The following is an 18,926-nucleotide window of genomic DNA, read 5'->3' on the forward strand; positions in this document are numbered from 1 at the left end:
GCGGCAGCATCCACAGAGGGCACTGCGGCAGCATCCACAGAGGGCACTGCGGCAGCATCCACAGAGGGCACTGCGGCAGCATCCACAGAGGGCACTGCGGCAGCATCCACAGAGGGCACTGCGGCAGCATCCACAGAGGGCACTGCGGCAGCATCCACAGAGGGCACTGCGGCAGCATCCACAGAGGGCACTATCTAAAAAGGGGCTGCCTAATCTTGACATGTGTGCTAACTGAGCCGCCGGACTGCATTTAGCGACACTTAGGCCTCATGCACACGACCGTAGTGTTTTTCTGGTCCGCAAATTCCAGGACCGTGTTCCGTGAAATGTCATCCGCAGTTCATCCGTATGTCCTCCGCAGTTCATCCGTATGTAATCCGCAAAATGCGGATGAAAAAAAAAAAGCCTAGTTAAAACATGATGACGACAGAACTCATTCCCGGTCGTCGCCTAGCAACACTTCCGCAAATCCGCAAAACTGCGGATGACACACGGAGGTGTATCCGCAATTTCCACGGGCCCATTGACTTCTATTGGCATGTCCGCACCGCATTTGCGGCCCATAATAGGACATGTCCGGAGTTTCTGCGGCACGGATGTGCGGACATGCGGAGACCCGTGAAAACACGGATAGTGTGTATGGGCCCATAGAAATGAATGGGTCCGCAATTCTCCCGTGGATTTGCGGGGGAATTGCGGACGCAAAAACACGGTCGTGTGCATGGGGCCTAAAACTGGAAAGCTGGATTGTTGAAATAAGCACGTGGAGAAATATCTCACATTTTAAACCTAGCGCTATTATTATAGTAATGTAGTATTATTCTAGTAATATAGTGTTATAGTAGTTCAAATAACTAATTGATTAAACAATAATTTTGTATTGTATCAAATTTGAAAGTAATGCGGCCCGTCAACTTCCCATTTTTTCTATATGCGGCCCACTTACCCGGCCGAGTTTGAGACCCCTGGTCTAGACCATATATAACTGTAGCAAACCCTCAGCAGTGAAAAGTATTAGATCTCTACAGGTTGCTCACCCTCTGTATACAAACCAGAACTCTTCTATTCCCTGATAGCAAGCAAAAATCTTGTTATGGGAGGAATTGAAACACAAAATAGATTAGAAAGTTGCAGAACTTTTCATTATATAACGATTTACACTCAGGACAACCCCTTTAAGTGGCAACATTAAATCGCATATTCTGTGACACAGCCCTGTCTGCAGGCAACGTGTAAGGATCCCATTGTCTTATTAAGGCTTAGCGCCATTCCTAATAACAATGGAGAACGGACAGCGTTCTGCTGAAGAGGAGGAGATGTCGGCTATGGAGACTAGAGAGGACCATCTATTATTCTCATCTACTCACTGTTCAAGGTTCAGCTTGTTAAAAATGTCCACGGTCGTCTCCAGCACTTTATCCACATAATCCACCCGATCAGGATAGCACTTCATTGCCAAGTTAATCAGAGACACTTGCAAGGACACGACGTCTTCGGATGGCATGTCCTGACGAGACTGCATCGGGGGAGGGAGACAAGAACGGACATTAAGATTCACGACATCTACCTATAGGTGGGTCACAGTAAAATTCCCGTATTCTGGCATGAATGGGACTTGATAGGTGCCCGATTAATAGATCTTCATAGTAAAGAAATTTTGAGAAATTTCCTACTTGGTTTTCTCTGCTCAGTCTTCTGCTTGGAGAGCAAGATTATCAGATTTTCAGAAAATAGATTAAAAGGGGTTGTCCACGACCGGACACCTGATGACCGATCCACAGGATAGGTCATCAGTATATGATCGGTGGGAGTCTGACACCCGGACCCCGCACCGATCAGCTGCAGCGTCTGCCTCCGGGCACCGGACGTCCATGCTGGAAGCAGATAGCTCCGGACACGGAATAGTGGCCGAGCTCCAGTACTGCAGCTCTGATTCCTTTCCTATTCTGCAGAACGGCCGCTATGGAGTGGTCGGAGCCATCTGCTTCCGGCTCCAAATACTGCATACCCCTTAAAATATCCGGAGCAGCTGATCGGTGCCGGGTCCGGGTGTCAGACCCGCAGCCACCATATACTGATGACCTATCCTGTGGATGGGTCAGCAGTTGTCCGGACATGGACAACCCCTTTAAATTGTACAAGAACAAAGAACTATTCCTTTTAACCGACTTCCAATAATCCAGAAAGTCTGATAGCCAAAAGACTGAACAGAGAAAACCAAGACTCCTTGGATTAGATACCAGATGATACATCCATACCTTCTTTTGATTGGTCTGCCTCGTGGTTCTCTATCCTTACAGGTATATTTGATATGCTTTTCTAAGACTATTCAATAATCCAGAATATTTGATAATCCGGCGCCCATAAATGAACATTTATATATGGGAGGTACATACCCGTTAACTTTCAGATTTTACATTCATAGAAAGTGTATTCTAAAATCGGTCACTTTATTTATCACCATTTGGGGGCGCGAAGGGTCAGTTCATACAGAATTTTGACACGTTTTTTGACGCGGAAACCGTGTCGGAAACGCGTAAAAGAAACGGCCGAAAATGCCTTCCATTGATTTCAATGGGAGACGGAGGCGTTTTTTCCCACGAGCGGAAAAAACGGCTCCCGGGAAAAAGAAGCGACATGTCCCATCTTCGGGCGTTTACGTCTCTGACCTCCCATTGACCTCAATGGGAGGAAGAGAAAGCGTATTTCGCTGTGTTTTTGCCCGTGGCGCTCAATGGCCGCGGGCGAAAAACTGCGTGCAGGCAGAGCAAAATCTGAAACGGAATTTTGAGGCAGATTTTCTGCGTGCAAAAAACTCTGTGTGAACCCGGCCTAACAGTTCCACAATGATAGTGTAACCCTACACGATATAGCGTCACCTCTGTGGTGTGCGCTCACCTGTATGACTGTGGCCACCTGCTGGGAGAAAATGTCAAATAGTTTTATGTCAGCGGGGATCCCGGGTCCATCTTCTCTATGTGCAAACAGGGCTAACCTGCGAGAGACGAAGGAAACAATGTCAATAAGTGTGGAAATTATATTACTGTATGAAAACCTGTGCAGTCAGAATGCATCTCACAGCTGAGGGTTTGCTACAATTGCATCAAGTCTGGATTCCAGACTGATACATTTTACCTGCACTGATACATTGTAGCAAACAATCAGAACAGGAGAGGGATTTGGGCTGCTGAACTAATTCAAATGAAAATTAAAAATGAGAAAGGATTAAAAATAAAATAAAAATTAACTGTAATTGTTAAAAATAGTAACTATTGTTTAATGTGCCGTCAGCTGAGCGTTGATCATCCTGCATTAATAACCTTACTCACTACTTACTGACTGTTTCCAGCAATTACTCTCATACAATATTGATATACAGACTGGAAAATACCCCCACAGTGATTGTGAGGACTCCAACTTTTGTAAGACGACAACTCCAAGCATGCCCAACTAGCCGCAGATTGTCAAGGCATGCTGAGAGTTGTAGTTCAGCTGGGGGAGCCACAGATTGGAGGCCACTATATTAAAGGAACGTCAATGCGCTCAATGGATGGAACCACGAGTCCTATACCTCAGCCATCTCGCACCCCTGACATCTTCCATTTTGCACCTCCATAGAGTGATCCCGCCAAGCGGCCGGTGCCATGGAGGGGACTATACACTTACCGGTCGATTAAAGCGATGATGATGTTTTTCACGTTGACATTTTGGTGGACCTCTGCACAAGCGCGAAGGAAAGGGTTCAGTGTTTGGAGATGAAATTCATCCGGGAAAACCTGAGCGACAAACCGCATGTTATGTAAGATGTGGGGGCTGCTATATAGTATGCAAATGGATGGGAGATGAATGGTCAATTCCAAGGGGTCGTCCAAGAGTTTAGGGAGACCTCCCGTCCATTACCCAATGCGCTCTAGGAGGGGCTATTCAAAGGGATTGTCTAAAGTAGACAACCTGTCACCTCCCATGACATCTATTTTAGTAAATACTTTGTGTTCCCCATGAAATATCAATTCTGGAGCATCTTTTCTTAGAACTCTGCAATGTGTCTTTCCTCTGTTATTCCTCCTAGAAATTTATGAATAAATGGACAACTGGGCGTTCCCTTTGACAACGGGGCGTGTCCCTACAGTCTCACTGTCAGCACTGATTGGACAGTCTCTGTATGGACACACCCTCAGCTGGTAATACCCAGTTGTCAATTTATTCATACATTTCTAGGAGGAATAAAAGAGGAACGCTACAAAGTAGAGTTTTATCAATAGACGCTGCAGAACTTTAACTTCATGGGGAATACAATTATTTACTAAAACATGTCAGGAGGTGACAGGTTCTCTTTAATCAAGAAAACCCCAAATGCAGCAATGACTTGACATACAATAGCATAGACAGAAGGATCGGTAAGGTCTTCGCCTATCTCAGGGGTCATAAACCTTGTGCTCACCTGTATGATACATTCCATGAGGTATTCCTGAGCCAGTGCATCTCTGCAATTAACAACCTGTTCTAGTATTCCCGGTAACACAATCTAAATGGAGAAACAGACAACATAAATCCCGGCTGTTCCCAGTGATCCGGTCCCAGGAGAAGCGTCAGTCTGCAGCAGTAAAGCACGTACTGCTCACCTGCTTATACCGCTCCACATTGACTCCCTCCAGCTGACTGAGTCGGACCAAGTTGGTTCCCACCAGAATACGAAGTTCCTGCCGCTCGCGTTCCCTCTTCTCCTTGTCCCGGCTGTGGCCCTGGTGCTGCATACGCACCCACAGCTTGTTCATTTCAGCAAAATTCAGCAGTACGAAATCCATGGAGTCGCTGATGTCACCTGTAACTTCCTCGCTGCAAAACAAAGGATGATCAACACCATCACAATCTACTAGATTATCAATCCCATACAAAAGACAAGCAAACCAGGACGGTAATATCTACGACCCAGGAAGCAAATGCCCACGGCCTCCGGGTAAAGAGCCGTCATTGGGGGACACAGACCCAGTGGGTAAACGCAAGATTACAGCCAAGGTAAAAATTATTCCGGGATCCAATTTATTACTCAGTGTCCATTTCCTAAATAGAAGATCAAATCATTTTCATTGAAACGCTCGGTCGGCCATTATTTGTGTTTTTTCTCATCTGATGCAGTTTTTACTGTCTCCGTTTTTACATGTTGTTCTTTTTTGTAGTGTTTTATACTTACCAACCCTTTATTTTCATCCTTCCTGCTCCCACTTTGCGCCCTTTGACTTTGTTTGCGGACGGCCTAGCAGCCGCCACATGCCTGTGTCCAGGTAAATAAAACATCTCACTGTCGTGCGGCGCTCTGAGATCAGGTCTCTCTCTGCACCGCTGGCAAAATCCAAATGAGAGTTGAGAGACTATTCCTCGATTCTTATCTCATTTGGGGCAGGCGGGGGAGAGATCTGATAAAACACCAGAGGACATAGGTTGTTGTAGGAATCGTATTTCACTGCAGCACGGGCTCCAAACAAAGGCTTGATATCCGTATATATCTGCAGCCGCTCCTGGCTTCTCCTGCACACAGTGGTGCGATACAGGTAATTACACCGTCTCGGTGCAGGACGGAGGCCAGTGGACTGTGTATTGTCTAGTGTGGTCTCTGGACCGGCAGCGAGGATCAGGGACTGGACGGCTGTGCGTTTACTGCACTGCTGGTGGATGACTACAATAGCAATCTAGATAATCAGAAGACCCACCCCCTCCCCTCCCCTCCCCAAGGACTGTGAGTATTCATTAACTGGACAAGGAGGCATTTTCAATAAAACAGATTTTGTGAAATTATGATTGGGGAATAAAGGCCCTTTAACACAAGCCAATGATCGGTCAAACGAGCGTTCATCCCGATCATTGCCCTTCGCTCGTTCGTCAGCTGATCGTATCGTTTACGCAGAACATCTCCCTGTGAAACAACGATGTGCTGCCGACGTGATGGAAATGGGGATGAGCGATCGTGGTGACGTCCTGATTCACACTATGATCAGATATGTAAGGAGCAAACGAGCGCCAATCAACGAGCCGTCTCGTTGATAGGCGCTCGTTTTTATGGCCCACCTTGGCCGGTGTAAAAAGACCCTGAGGGACCATGTCAGATACAGTCACTGTGGTGAGACTACCCCTTCATAGTATTATACGGTGCCCCACAGATTAAAGAAGCACTCTGGGGTTTTATTTTTTTTCCACCCCCTTTCCTGAACGCAAATGTACAGTACTGTAGTGTATTGTAGACATGTGTATGGGCTTACCTAGTACTGTATGTCAGGGGTAGCCGCTCCGTTCCAGGCCGCCGCATGATCTTTATACGGACTCCCTGTATCCTATAGCATTGTCTGTAGAACTGGAAGTCAGGCTCTCAGTGCAAGTCTATGAGGGGCTTGATCACTTATAAACTGACTTACGCTTCCTACAACAGACGGTGTAGGATTTGGGTTGTCAGAGTGGAGCTCATGTGACCTTACGGCGGTCTGGAACTTCTACCTATAAAATACAGCACCAAGTAATTCAATACACATCTACATCACATTTGCAAGTGGGGGGGGGGGGGCCCAGAAAAAAAAACCCTGAGTGCTTATTTTAGTATTATACGGTACTCCCCCAAAACACAGATTTGAGCAGTACAACTAAAAAAAAGAGATGTCTGGGGCGGCGGGAGGGGGAACATCCTAAATACACAAATAACATCTGACCGTGCATTTCAATACAAATTGTGACAATCTTCTCCTAGGGCACGGACATTGTGAGTGATGAACTGGAAGAATCTCTCATCGGCTCGCCTGCACGCAAGTATAGCGCCATGACACTCCTATCCCAGAGAGAGAGGGAGGGCGCATGGGGACAAATCTACCACGCCATTGTCCCCGACCAAAGGAAAGACAACAGCACCAGAGCGCCTCGGTCATCAAGCCAAGGATCCCCCCGGCTTCCAGCCTGATCCTCACCAGCGCTCCATCTAACCAGAGAGGCAAAGGGGTGACCATGCTGGTATGTACTTGGGAAGATACAGAGGGGGTGAGTAGCTGAGGTATCCCCTCTCCCCGCCCACAATACCACCACCCACCTGTAGGGTCAGTTTTATTCTTGAAGCACTGGCCTCCCCCACCCTGGCCTCCTTATATTCGGGGCAACTTCATCCTCCCATCTCTGACATTCCCCTGCGCTGCCAAACGAGAGAGAGAGATCCTTCCATGCGGTGTCCATAACGCCCCATAGTCTAGAATGGAGAGTGCCATGCTCAATGGCACAGCGGAGGATACGGGACCCCGCTGTCTAAGGTGAGAGTCCCATTGCTGGACAAGTATCCCAGCGATCATTGAAATAACCCTTTAGCCCCCCCTCCCCTCATCTTCCTGGGACATAGGGTGCATCTCCTTCCTTAGACTCTGCTGGTGCCCAATAACCAAGTCTATTGAATGGAGCAGATTATGTGTCTACATGCCCAGTACACACCACCAGGAATTGGCGCTTTTCATGAGGAATGTAACGTATAATTATCTGGAAACATTTTTCTAACCCACACTGCTGGGACCCCCACCAGTCCGGAGAACGGGTGTCCGGAATCCCCTGTATGTACAGAGTGGCGGTCACACATGCTCTATGTACAAGCACTGCAGCCCTATAGAGAAGGAATAGAGAGGCCACACGCATGCGTAACCACCGCTCTGTCATTCAGGGGACTCCCGTTTGTTGGATGCGTGGGGGTCGCAGTGATCAAACGCATATCACCCATCATGTAGGCGAGAAGTTGTTTTGGTGGGATAACCCCCTTTAATGACATAGATATGGCTATCATTACTCGGTCTGCTCTCCTTCGTCCGGCAGGATATTCCGGGTGCACTGAAGAAGGTAATTGCGTAGAAAGAGTCCCCTCAACGGATGCTGGACCCCGCGACACATCTCCACCATATCCTTCAGAATGTCTTTCCTTGACTGGGAAAAGGATTTCACGTAGACGACACCGACAGTGATCAGCAGATAACTGAGAGAGAAAGGACAAGTCAGTCAGGTCTCAGATCTACAGGTAAATACGAACCCCCCCCAGAGGCCGCACAGCGTAGACAGGTGATTGAGACCTCAGAAGGGGATCTGTGAGCGAAGGCCACAGAAGACTAGAATAAAGGGGCCGGCAGAGCTCTATAATCTGGTTACAATCCCATTCCATGTGCTAGGATGACAACCACACCAACAGTCCTACTCACAGCCTGGGGATGATGTTCCCGGCATACTGGACAAGTTCATACAGGTCGGATACTTTCCTTCCTTTGGCAAACTCATCTGTTAGATAAACCTCCAGGTAATGGAGCTCGTCGGAGATCGCCATGTCTGAGGAGGATCACATTAAGGTCACATGACCGTCTAAATAGCAGATTTCACGCACGGTCAAATTAATTTGGTCCTGAATCTATAGTAGTGTACAAAACCTCTGGATAGGTCGTAGACATGTCAAAAGTCTTCACTGGTGGTTAGCTTTAGCTGGGACCCCTAATGATCGCTACAAAAAAGTATCCCGGCGCTCTTCTCAGTGCTAACTGTGCTACGCTGTTTCTGTAACTCCCATTCACTTCTATGGGACTTGTGGAAACAATGTAGATCAGCGAGCTCGGCTGTTATCGTACTCCAGACCACGTCGTGGCCGGACAGCAGCAAGAGAAGGTAGGATCGGGGTCCCATTCTAGAGATAGGTGTAGGTCCCAAAGGTTGAACCCACACCTATCGAACATTTATAGACTAGAACGTAGATTTGCCGTAAATGTCCAAGGTGGGAATGTCCCTTTAAATGGGAAATGGCATTTAAATGGGTTGTCTCAGCATAGACATCGGTGGCATGTCGCGGAGACCCCCTTCCACTGAAACATCATCTCTTGTTGGCTCTACTCAACTTCCTCAGAAGCCGATTACAGACAACGGCCAAACCCGCAGCAGCGTTGTGGCGCTTTTCTAGCGCAACTTCATTCTAATGGTTAACGGGGAAATATTCTAGAAGTGAGACACCAGCGCCTATGCGGAGAGAACACCTTAAATAATCCCATAGGCGCACTTCAAAAACGAATTTACCATGATCGCTCATGTATTTCATTACCACGTAAAATTATGGCCATGAGGGGGCGCAATAGGAGCAACCACGAGACAAGGAGATGTTTCACTGCCAGTGAAAACTAATAGACAGTTCTGGGTGTCGGAGGGTCATAAATGTTATCGGAGCTTCATCCGCAGGCGACAGATAGAAGAAGAAACCGGCCATCGATGTAACATCTCGTCATGGATCGAAGTCTTGAACGTGACAATATGAAGAAGCGACTGCAATTTTGCTGTCCTCAAGAGGAGTATGATGACCCCAACAGCAATCAGTGTGAAGGGCCCGTCATCTACAATTATATACAAGTGACAGGACTCTGAAATAACATGCTTACAGCAACGGGAAGAAGTCAACAAAGTGTCACCGGGGGGGAGGGGAGCGACTGATCAAGAAAACCAAGAAGATACAAAATGACAAGGAACAGAAAAGAGCTGCAAGGGTAAAAAGGAGGAAAAAGTCTAATAAAGGGGTACTCCACCGCCAAGCTTTCCAAATATTCTATCTAGACTAAAGCTGAAGACTCACAGGTACTGAAAGGATACAGAGCTCATAGTAACTCTTCGGAGATAACATGGAGGTGCGGAGTTCTCCCAGCATGTTAGAGGCGTGCTTCAACGCATCCATCAACTTGTTCTTATCCTGAGGAATAAATGATTAGAAACGGGAGTTACCGTTATATAAATCCATCATAAAAGAGACTGTGCACAGATGTTACAACTGCCTCCTACTCCAGTAATAGGACTGCAAGAAGAGCTTCTAATTATAGTCTATAGGGGGCAGTATTATAGTAGTTATATTCTTGTATATAGGGGGCAGTATTATAGTAGTTATATTCTTGTATACAGGGGGAAGTATTATAGTAGTTATATTCTTGTATATAGGAGCAGTATTATAGTAGTTATATTCTTGTATATAGGGGCAGTATTATAGTAGTTATATTCTTGTATATAGGGCAGTATTATAGTAGTTATATTCTTGTATATAGGGGGCAGTATTATAGTAGTTATATTCTTGTATACAGGGGGAAGTATTATAGTAGTTATATTCTTGTATATAGGGGGCAGTATTATAGTAGTTATATTCTTGTATATAGGGGGCAGTATTATAGTAGTTATATTCTTGTATACAGGGGGCAGTATTATAGTAGTTATATTCTTGTATACAGGGGGAAGTATTATAGTAGTTATATTCTTGTATATAGGGGCAGTATTATAGTAGTTATATTCTTGTATATAGGTGGCAGTATTATAGTAGTTATATTCTTGTATATAGGTGGCAGTATTATAGTAGTTATATTCTTGTATATAGGTGGCAGTATTATAGTAGTTATATTCTTGTATATAGGGGCAGTATTATAGTAGTTATATTCTTGTATATAGGGGGCAGTATTATAGTAGTTATATTCTTGTATATAGGGGGCAGTATTATAGTAGTTATATTCTTGTATATAGGGGCAGTATTATAATAGTCATATTCCTGTACATAAGGTGGCAGTATTATAGTAGTTATATTCTTGTATATAGGAGCAGTATTATAGTAGTTATATTCTTGTATATAGGAGGCAGTATTATAGTAGTTATATTCTTGTATATAGGAGCAGTATTATAGTAGTTATATTCTTGTATATAGGAGGCAGTATTATAGTAGTTATATTCTTGTATATAGGAGGCAGTATTATAGTAGTTATATTCTTGTATATAGGGGCAGTATTATAGTAGTTATATTCTTGTACATAAGGGGCAGTATTATAGTAGTTATATTCTTGTATATAGGAGGCAGTATTATAGTAGTTATATTCTTGTATATTGGGGCAGTATTATAGTAGTTATATTCTTGTATGTAGGGGCAGTATTATAGTAGATATATTCTTGTATATAGGAGCAGTATTATAGTAGTTATATTCTTGTATATAGAAGCAGTATTATAGTAGTTATATTCTTGTATATAGGAGCAGTATTATAGTAGTTATATTCTTGTATATAGGGGCAGTATTATAGTAGTTATATTCTTGTATATAGGGGCAGTATTATAGTAGTTATATTCTTGTATATAGGGGCAGTATTATAGTAGTTATATTCTTGTATATAGGGGCAGTATTATAGTAGTTATATTCTTGTATATAGAAGCAGTATTATAGTAGTTATATTCTTGTATATAGGAGCAGTATTATAGTAGTTATATTCTTGTATATAGGAGCAGTATTATAGTAGTTATATTCTTGTATATAGGGGCAGTATTATAGTAGTTATATTCTTGTATATAGGGGCAGTATTATAGTAGTTATATTCTTGTATATAAGGGGCAGTATTATAGTAGTTATATTCTTGTATATAGGGGGCAGTATTATAGTAGTTATATTCTTGTATATAGGTGGCAGTATTATAGTAGTTATATTCTTGTATATAGGGGGCAGTATTATAGTAGTTATATTCTTGTATATAGGAGCAGTATTATAGTAGTTATATTCTTGTACATAGGAGCAGTATTATAGTAGTTATATTCTTGTACATAGGAGCAGTATTATAGTAATTATATTCTTGTATATAGGGGGCAGTATTATAGTAGTTATATTCTTGTATATAGGAGCAGTATTATAGTAGTTATATTCTTGTATATAGGAGGCAGTATTATAGTAGTTATATTCTTGTATATAGGGGGCAGTATTATAGTAGTTATATTCTTGTATATAGGAGCAGTATTATAGTAGTTATATTCTTGTATATAGGAGGCAGTATTATAGTAGTTATATTCTTGTATATAGGGGGCAGTATTATAGTAGTTACATTCTTGTATATAGGGGGCAGTATTATAGTAGTTATATTCTTGTATATAGGAGCAGTATTATATTAGTTATATTCTTGTATATAGGGGGCAGTATTATAGTAGTTATATTCTTGTATATAGGGGCAGTATTATAGTAGTTATATTCTTGTAAATAGGAGCAGTATTATAGTAGTTATATTACTGAATATAGAGAGCAATGTTATAGGAGTTGTAGACCTGTATATTGGGACAGTAATAATGTAGTTATATTTTGTCAATATTTACTGCTCCATTATCATTCGGTTTCATGATTGTTCCTTGAATTGCCCTTATATTTATAGATTTTTTATTTTTTTTTAAATAAGAAAAAAATAACTTTGCCGCATCAAGCACTACCGGAATAATCAAGAACTATTGGGGAGTGGGATGTGACAGGTCGGGCTGATCACGGTCTGCATCTGGTGGTGGATAATTTTGTCCTGCCAGCCCAGACGCTCACAGTGATTTACATTGATTAGAGAACCAATTTTTGTCGCTGTCCCGTGGGAAATTAGGCAGATGTGGATTGATAAGCCAGGCATGAGTTGTAGCGCGTTCTGTGGTTTAATTCATTGCGCTCCATTAAAATAAATAGGCTCAGCATTGTTTTACTCCACGTTACTAAGGGTCCGGTGAATTTGCCAATTAAGTGTAGATATTCGATGCCAATTTCTACAATCCGAAAAATATAATTGAAAAATGCCACATGTCCCTACAAAGGCTCCATCATGATTATGCAAAGTGGTTTATCGTCACTTAATAAATAATAAATCTTGAGAATTCGTCCCATTTATTATAATCAACATCTACCAAACGGATCAGTTTAATGACGGGGAATACGATGTGACCAGGCGAGACGGGCACTGGCTCTGCAACAATTATTTTTTATGTAGAATTTTTCTCCGCTTTCACTGTGCAATAGCAGGCAAATACCCGCACGCGGTTGTGTAGATGAAATGCGGGGCGACGGGCGCTTACGTGCAAATCTTCTCCATAGAAACTATTTTTTTTTTCCTCTGCAGCACAAAGAAATTAAAGGGGTTGTCTATGATTAGAAAAACATGGACGCTTTCTTCCAAAAACAGCACCACACCTGTCATCAGGTTGTGCGTGGTATTGCAGCTCCATTCATTACAATGGAGCTTATAGGCAATACCAGGACAGGGGTGGTGCAGTTTTTGGAAGAAAGCGTCCATGTTTTTCTAATAGCGTACAACCAAGGATGCAGCATTGCTTACTGATCTTTTGTTTAACCAGTTCAGGACCACAAACAGTAACTATTTTTATACAGCTGTAACTTTTTTATTTGTCTGGTTTGCGGCGCAATTTTTCAGCCTTTTTTTTTTTTTGAGCAATGCAGGATATTTTTTATTTTATTTATCATTTGTATACACATAATGTTTGCCTTTTCAGCATTATTAGGTTTATAGTTTAAAAAAAAAAAAAAAAAAAGTTAGAAAATATGCTTTATATCTTTGTATCAATTTTTTTCTGCCAATAATATAGTGTTACCCCCAAATAGACTTTTTATTCGTGATCATGATGGTCTATAAATTTTGATATATTAAATGTCTGTTCTAGTGTAATTGGGTCAGGGCTAGCGTTACAACAATAATTGGCGGGGGAGAACATTTTTTTGTGAGCGGGGGTATTGTTTATTTTTTCCACATTTTGGCTTTTTTGACATGTATTTTAATTTTTTTTTATTATGGTCTGTCCCGCAAAAGTCAGAAGAGACGTATTTTTTTTAGGCTATACTTTTCCACCGCACAGCAGTCAGCCCGGTTGTAGCGTTAATATCAAACAATCAAAGGAACACTAATAGGTTGCGTCTGGTAATGCTGCTCGCTGCAATACAGTACAGAGCCCATGGACAAGACTGTGTGGTTTCTGGGGCGGGGGAGGTCAGACCTTTTTTTTTTTTAAGCCAGGACTGACCATTTATTTCCTTTATTTTTGGGACAGTGTTTAATGACAGTTTTAGAGCAGTCATGAAAAGCCAATATCTCCTGCAGCTCACTTGTCAGCTTTGCTGTATATACAGGTACATGATGAGCAGAGTCATCTCGTTATCATGAAAGATTGGGCAAGTTGTACTGCTGGAGGCCTAGATACGGTACGATAGTAAAGGCCATTTTACACATATTCTGTCTGGTAAACGAGCGCCGATCTACATATCAAAATAAGAAATGATCAGATTGTATGGAACGATCGTTAACCTCTGAGCAGCACGTCCCATGTTTACACGGGGAGATTTGCTGCCGACAAGAACATTTTTGGGCCGCATAAAAGATTTGATCAGCCGACAAACGTGCGTTCACACAGTGTAATTATTGGAAAAGAGATTTCGTACTAGCCCTCGTTCGATTATTGGCCAGTGTATAAGGGCCTTGACTATATATATTTACACACACACACACACACACACAAGGCTCTGTACGCAGCTCCCCTGGTCTCTGCGGGTGGCGCTACACTCCATCACTTCCTGTGTAGACTCCTGTAATAGCTTTATATTAGTTGGACCCCAAATTATTGGGGGAAGGGGAGCATTTTAAAAAGGGACATGAACACTCAGCCGTTTCGGCATGTCCCATCGAGTCGCATGGAACAACAGCGAGCAAGCTCAGTTACTGCTCCATACAACTCCACCCCAATGCAAACAGGATAGTTGATTGGGGGGCCTGGGGTTTCCAATCCTTTTGGTGAGGGTCCCATTTTCGCTCTACTGATCCTTTAAGGATGACCGGCATGTTTCTCTGCTCTATTCCTACAAGTAGTATACAGCAGCAGTATACATTTACTTATGATGATTCTATGTAAAAATTTATGCCGAGACCAGCACGGCACCCGGAGGACCAAATGTTCCAGAAAACTGTCAGCAATTATGGCAACGCTTCACTGCGGAGTAACATGGAAACAAGTCGTCTCCGGCACACAGATCTGGCAAAACATCGGCAAATAACACAGGAGACCATATGGGAGATGAACGCAACGCAGGATGGATTTATCTGAGCTCTGCAAGTTTAGCCTGATCGGTTGACTTTACTAATGGTATAATCAATACCGTACCCATCGGCTGAATAACCTATAAAAAGTTATACCATTTTTTTTTCTAATAAAAGTGAAAGTTTTGAAAAAAAGATCCAGTGCAGAAAAAAAAAAATACATAATAATAATAATCTTTATTTATATAGCGCCAACATATTACGCAGCACTTTACAATTTAGAGGGAACATGAAACAAACAATATCAGACATTACATAGTGACAAAGTTCATTTACAATTCAAACCTGGGGAGTGAGGACCCTGATCACAAGAGCTTACAATCTATGAGGACATAAGGGAGACACAAGGTGTAATAGTGTTTGTTCTGTACAATGGTCCGGCCATTTTTATACACATGCGGTGGTAACATAAAGCTGCATGAGCCGGTCACCAGCCAGTATCCGTGTATGACGGACATGAAGAGAAGGAGCGTGAGGGAATCTTATTCTGATGACTAATCTAAAAGTAGGGCCATGGGAAGGAGTCAGATTAGGGAATGTTATAGGCCGGTCTAAAAAGACGTGTTTTCTGGGCTCGTTTAAAACTGTGGATATTGGGAATTAATCTGATTGTCTGGGGTAGCACATTCCAGAGGACGGGTGCAGCACGAGAGAAATCCTGGAGACGGTAGTGGGAGGTTCGGATTATGGAGGATTTTAATCTAAGGTCGTTGGCAGAACGTAGAGCCCGAGTAGGGTGGTAGACAGAGATGAGGGAGGAGATGTAAGGAGGTGCAGCACTGTGGAGAGCTTTGTGGGTGAGAGTAATAAGTTTGAATTTTATTCGGAAGGGGATGGGCAACCAGTGCAGTGACTGGCACAGATTAGAAGCGTTGGTGTAGCGGTTGGTCATAAAGATGAACCTGGCTGCTGCATTGAGGATAGATTGGAGAGGGGAGAGTTTAGTGAGGGGAAGACCGACTAGTAATGAGTTACAGGAGTCAAGACGAGAGTGAATCAGAGCAACAATGAGAGTTTTGGCAGTTTCCTCCGTAAGAAAAGAGCGTGACGATCAGTTGATAGCCATGAATCCTACTCCCGAAGCCTCAGCCAGTCAGACATCTCCCTGCAGCGGCCACTACAGGGGAAACGTGGTATTACAAGGTGGCAATTCAGAGGAAAGGCCGTCCATGTAACACACGGGTGTCTTATGTTTGTCAGAGTGGGAGTCATCATTTCTGCCTTATAGAGGGCAACCATGAGCGGGGGGCCCCCCTTCCTTCACATCAATATACTCTAATAGAGCAGATAGACAGGGGTTTCCTGAGCGGAGGGCGGCCGTGTTTTATCCACGCAGTACCGTAATGTCATTCGCCACAGAACTGACAATTTCCTAGAACCGTTTCAACAAGAAAAAATGGTAGATAACTTTTTTTTTCTTCCATAGGGAAACATCGCAGCAAAGTTAAATTTGCGATTTGACTGCAACTCGCCGGCGACGTATCGTTGTGGAGCTCTTGCCATAAGGATTATAATAAATAAATAAAGCATTTTAATAGGACCTGTCCCCTCTCCTGACAGGTCTGTTTTAGTAAATGATTATATTCCTCATAAAAAAAAAACAATTCTGGAACATCTTTTCCTAGAACTCTCCATCGTGCTGTTCCTCTGTTATTCCTCCTAGAACGTTATGAATAAATTGACAACTGGGTGTTACCAACTGGGTGTGTGTGTGTGTGTGTGTGTGTGTCCTTACACAGACTGACACTGACCAATCAGTGATGACAATGAGACTGTTAGCCCACGCCCCTTTGACGAGGGGAATGGCTACACCAAGTTGTCAATTTACTCATACATTTCAAAGAGGAATAACAGAGGAACGGCACAACGCAGAGTTCTAAGAAAATATACTCCAGAATTGTAATTTCATTTGGAATACAAGTATTTACTAAAACAGCCAAGTCAGGGGAGGTGACAGATCCTCTTTAACCCTTAGGATATGTTCACAAGCTAAAGTAAAAACGGCTGTAAAATACAAAGCTGTTTTCAAGGGAAAACAGCCTCAGATGTTCAGCCATTTTTATAGAGAGCCGGTCGGTCACCTGCCTAAAAAAACTGCAGTTGACATCCCAATTAGATTGCTGGCGCCTCACAGATTCTGATGTTTTTTATTTTCTTCTTCTAGTCCCCACCGTTCCTGAGATATCGGGGCCGTTAGTTCTGGTGTCCGATATGTAAATGAGGCCTTTTGACTGTCAAGTGGGCCGTTACCTCTTATTTAGTGACAGGTGTTACCCGCCCACTTGACACTCAAATGCATTATTTGCATATCGGGCACCAAAATTAAACGGCACTGATATCTCTGCAACGGTGGGGGCTGGAAGAAAAAAATAAAAAGCGGCAGAATCTGTGAGGCGCCCGTAATCTAACAGATGCCAGCTGGAGTTTTTGGGGCAGGCGACAGGTTCTCTTTAAAGAATCAAAGATTTTTTTATGCGTTTTTAGGAGCTGGTTTTCTATTGACAATGAAAGTGACATGTACTTCTTTTTACGGGGCATTATTTTACGTGCGTTTTTCAAACGGCCGAATGAAAAAAACGTCCCGTCTGAACGAAACGCTGCTTTTCCTATTGAAATCAATGGGCAGACGTTTGGAGGCGTTCAGAGTTTATGCCCCAAAAAAATGGCCGAAAACACAGCATGTGAACATAGCCTTACATACACGAACTTGGCTCATAGATCAAGTCTTGAGCAAGTGAACTGTATACAGGAAACGAAGAAAGAAGATGAATCAAAAAGATTATTCCTGTCGTTCCCCTGCTCCTGTCATGTACTCCGTTCCATTTTTGACTAGGAGGATTTCAGGTTGAAGTTTATACACGCATTATTTGAGAAGACCGCATTACACAGGGCAGGTCGGTACAGTCGCGTTCCCTATGGCAACCCATCAGCTGACTGCTTATATCTCCATGACAGCTGGGTTCTGAGTGGTTGCCAGGGGTAACACCACTTATTTGCACCAATAGGTCTACATTAACCCCTCCTCTACATATCACTTACCAGACACCTCTTCATCTGAAAGGATTGCACTTTCACCGCCTGGACGGCTTCATCCAGAAGTTTCTCCTGCTCATCCTGCGGGGACTGCTGTGTGGTCGGCTGGGAAGAAAATTATAAAAATTAAATACAGAAACGCAGTGGTGTGAACGCTGGCCATAGATCATTTCAGTGCATCACGACACATTCAGCGGGATCCGCTTATAGATTGCGGGATTTTTTTGGAGACGTACCAGACAGAGCACCCCCATCATCCGTGTGCTGTGCCTAGTATTGCAGCTTGGCCTCTGAGTGAAGCTGAGCTGCAGTACCACACACTGCCCATGGAGAAGAGTGGCACTGTATTGGGCCCTATCGAGCGACACACCATAGCCGCTTCGTTCTAGCGATCGGTAGAGGTCAGAGCCATAACACAATGAGGGATAAAATCCTAGAAATAGGTCATCAAGGGAACGTCCAAATTCTGCCAGAAATCTGCATGTTAAATCCGCGGATAAAATACATGACGAAATTCCACAGCATTTCCGCCACGTGTGAACATATCCTAAAAGTACAGGGTCAGAGGGCACAGTGAGATGTCTCGCCAACACGTCTGCTGGCTCATAGTCCTCGCTGTGCCCATGGAGCCATAGATCCCAAATGACAAGAAATGCGTAATCACGAGGCCCGTTTTCAACACTTCAACTTCCTCTCTTATGTTTTACGGCTCCGACTCGCAGGCTGAATATTAATCCGCGACCACATCGGCCGCCCCCGCAGCATGGAGGCCATCGTCGCGTTTAGCAATAAGAATGAATTATGCAAAACAACCAAATATGTCGGCGTTCTGGATAACTAGGAATCGTTATTCATTATAATAGTTGTGGTAAACGCAGGCGACGGCAAAATTATTACGGAATTATTCTGCAGCCCTGAAAACCAGACGTGAGGGAGCAAAGAAAAACAAAACAAAATATATAAGGGAATGGCATAAACAGCAACAACCCCGGTCTATATAACCT

The 18,926-nt window shown here is 43.4% G+C and overlaps 1 protein-coding gene across 1 annotated transcript in view; it reads right to left on the reverse strand.

The window, feature by feature from the left end:
* The window catches only part of VPS35 (VPS35 retromer complex component), a 49,404-nt gene that overhangs the window by 27,257 nt on the left and 3,221 nt on the right, over positions 1–18,926 (reverse strand). Inside the window, exons 2-10 of the mRNA XM_075838422.1 lie at positions 17,929–18,027; positions 9,625–9,721; positions 8,205–8,328; positions 7,802–7,984; positions 4,623–4,836; positions 4,442–4,525; positions 3,667–3,776; positions 2,899–2,995; positions 1,368–1,516 (exon numbers count right to left, since the gene is read on the reverse strand). Coding sequence (XP_075694537.1) covers positions 1,368–1,516; positions 2,899–2,995; positions 3,667–3,776; positions 4,442–4,525; positions 4,623–4,836; positions 7,802–7,984; positions 8,205–8,328; positions 9,625–9,721; positions 17,929–18,027 — 1,157 coding nt within the window. The remainder of the gene's footprint in view (positions 1–1,367; positions 1,517–2,898; positions 2,996–3,666; positions 3,777–4,441; positions 4,526–4,622; positions 4,837–7,801; positions 7,985–8,204; positions 8,329–9,624; positions 9,722–17,928; positions 18,028–18,926) is intronic.

Source organism: Rhinoderma darwinii, chromosome 9 (assembly GCF_050947455.1).
Source record: "Rhinoderma darwinii isolate aRhiDar2 chromosome 9, aRhiDar2.hap1, whole genome shotgun sequence".
NCBI lineage: Eukaryota > Metazoa > Chordata > Amphibia > Anura > Rhinodermatidae > Rhinoderma > Rhinoderma darwinii.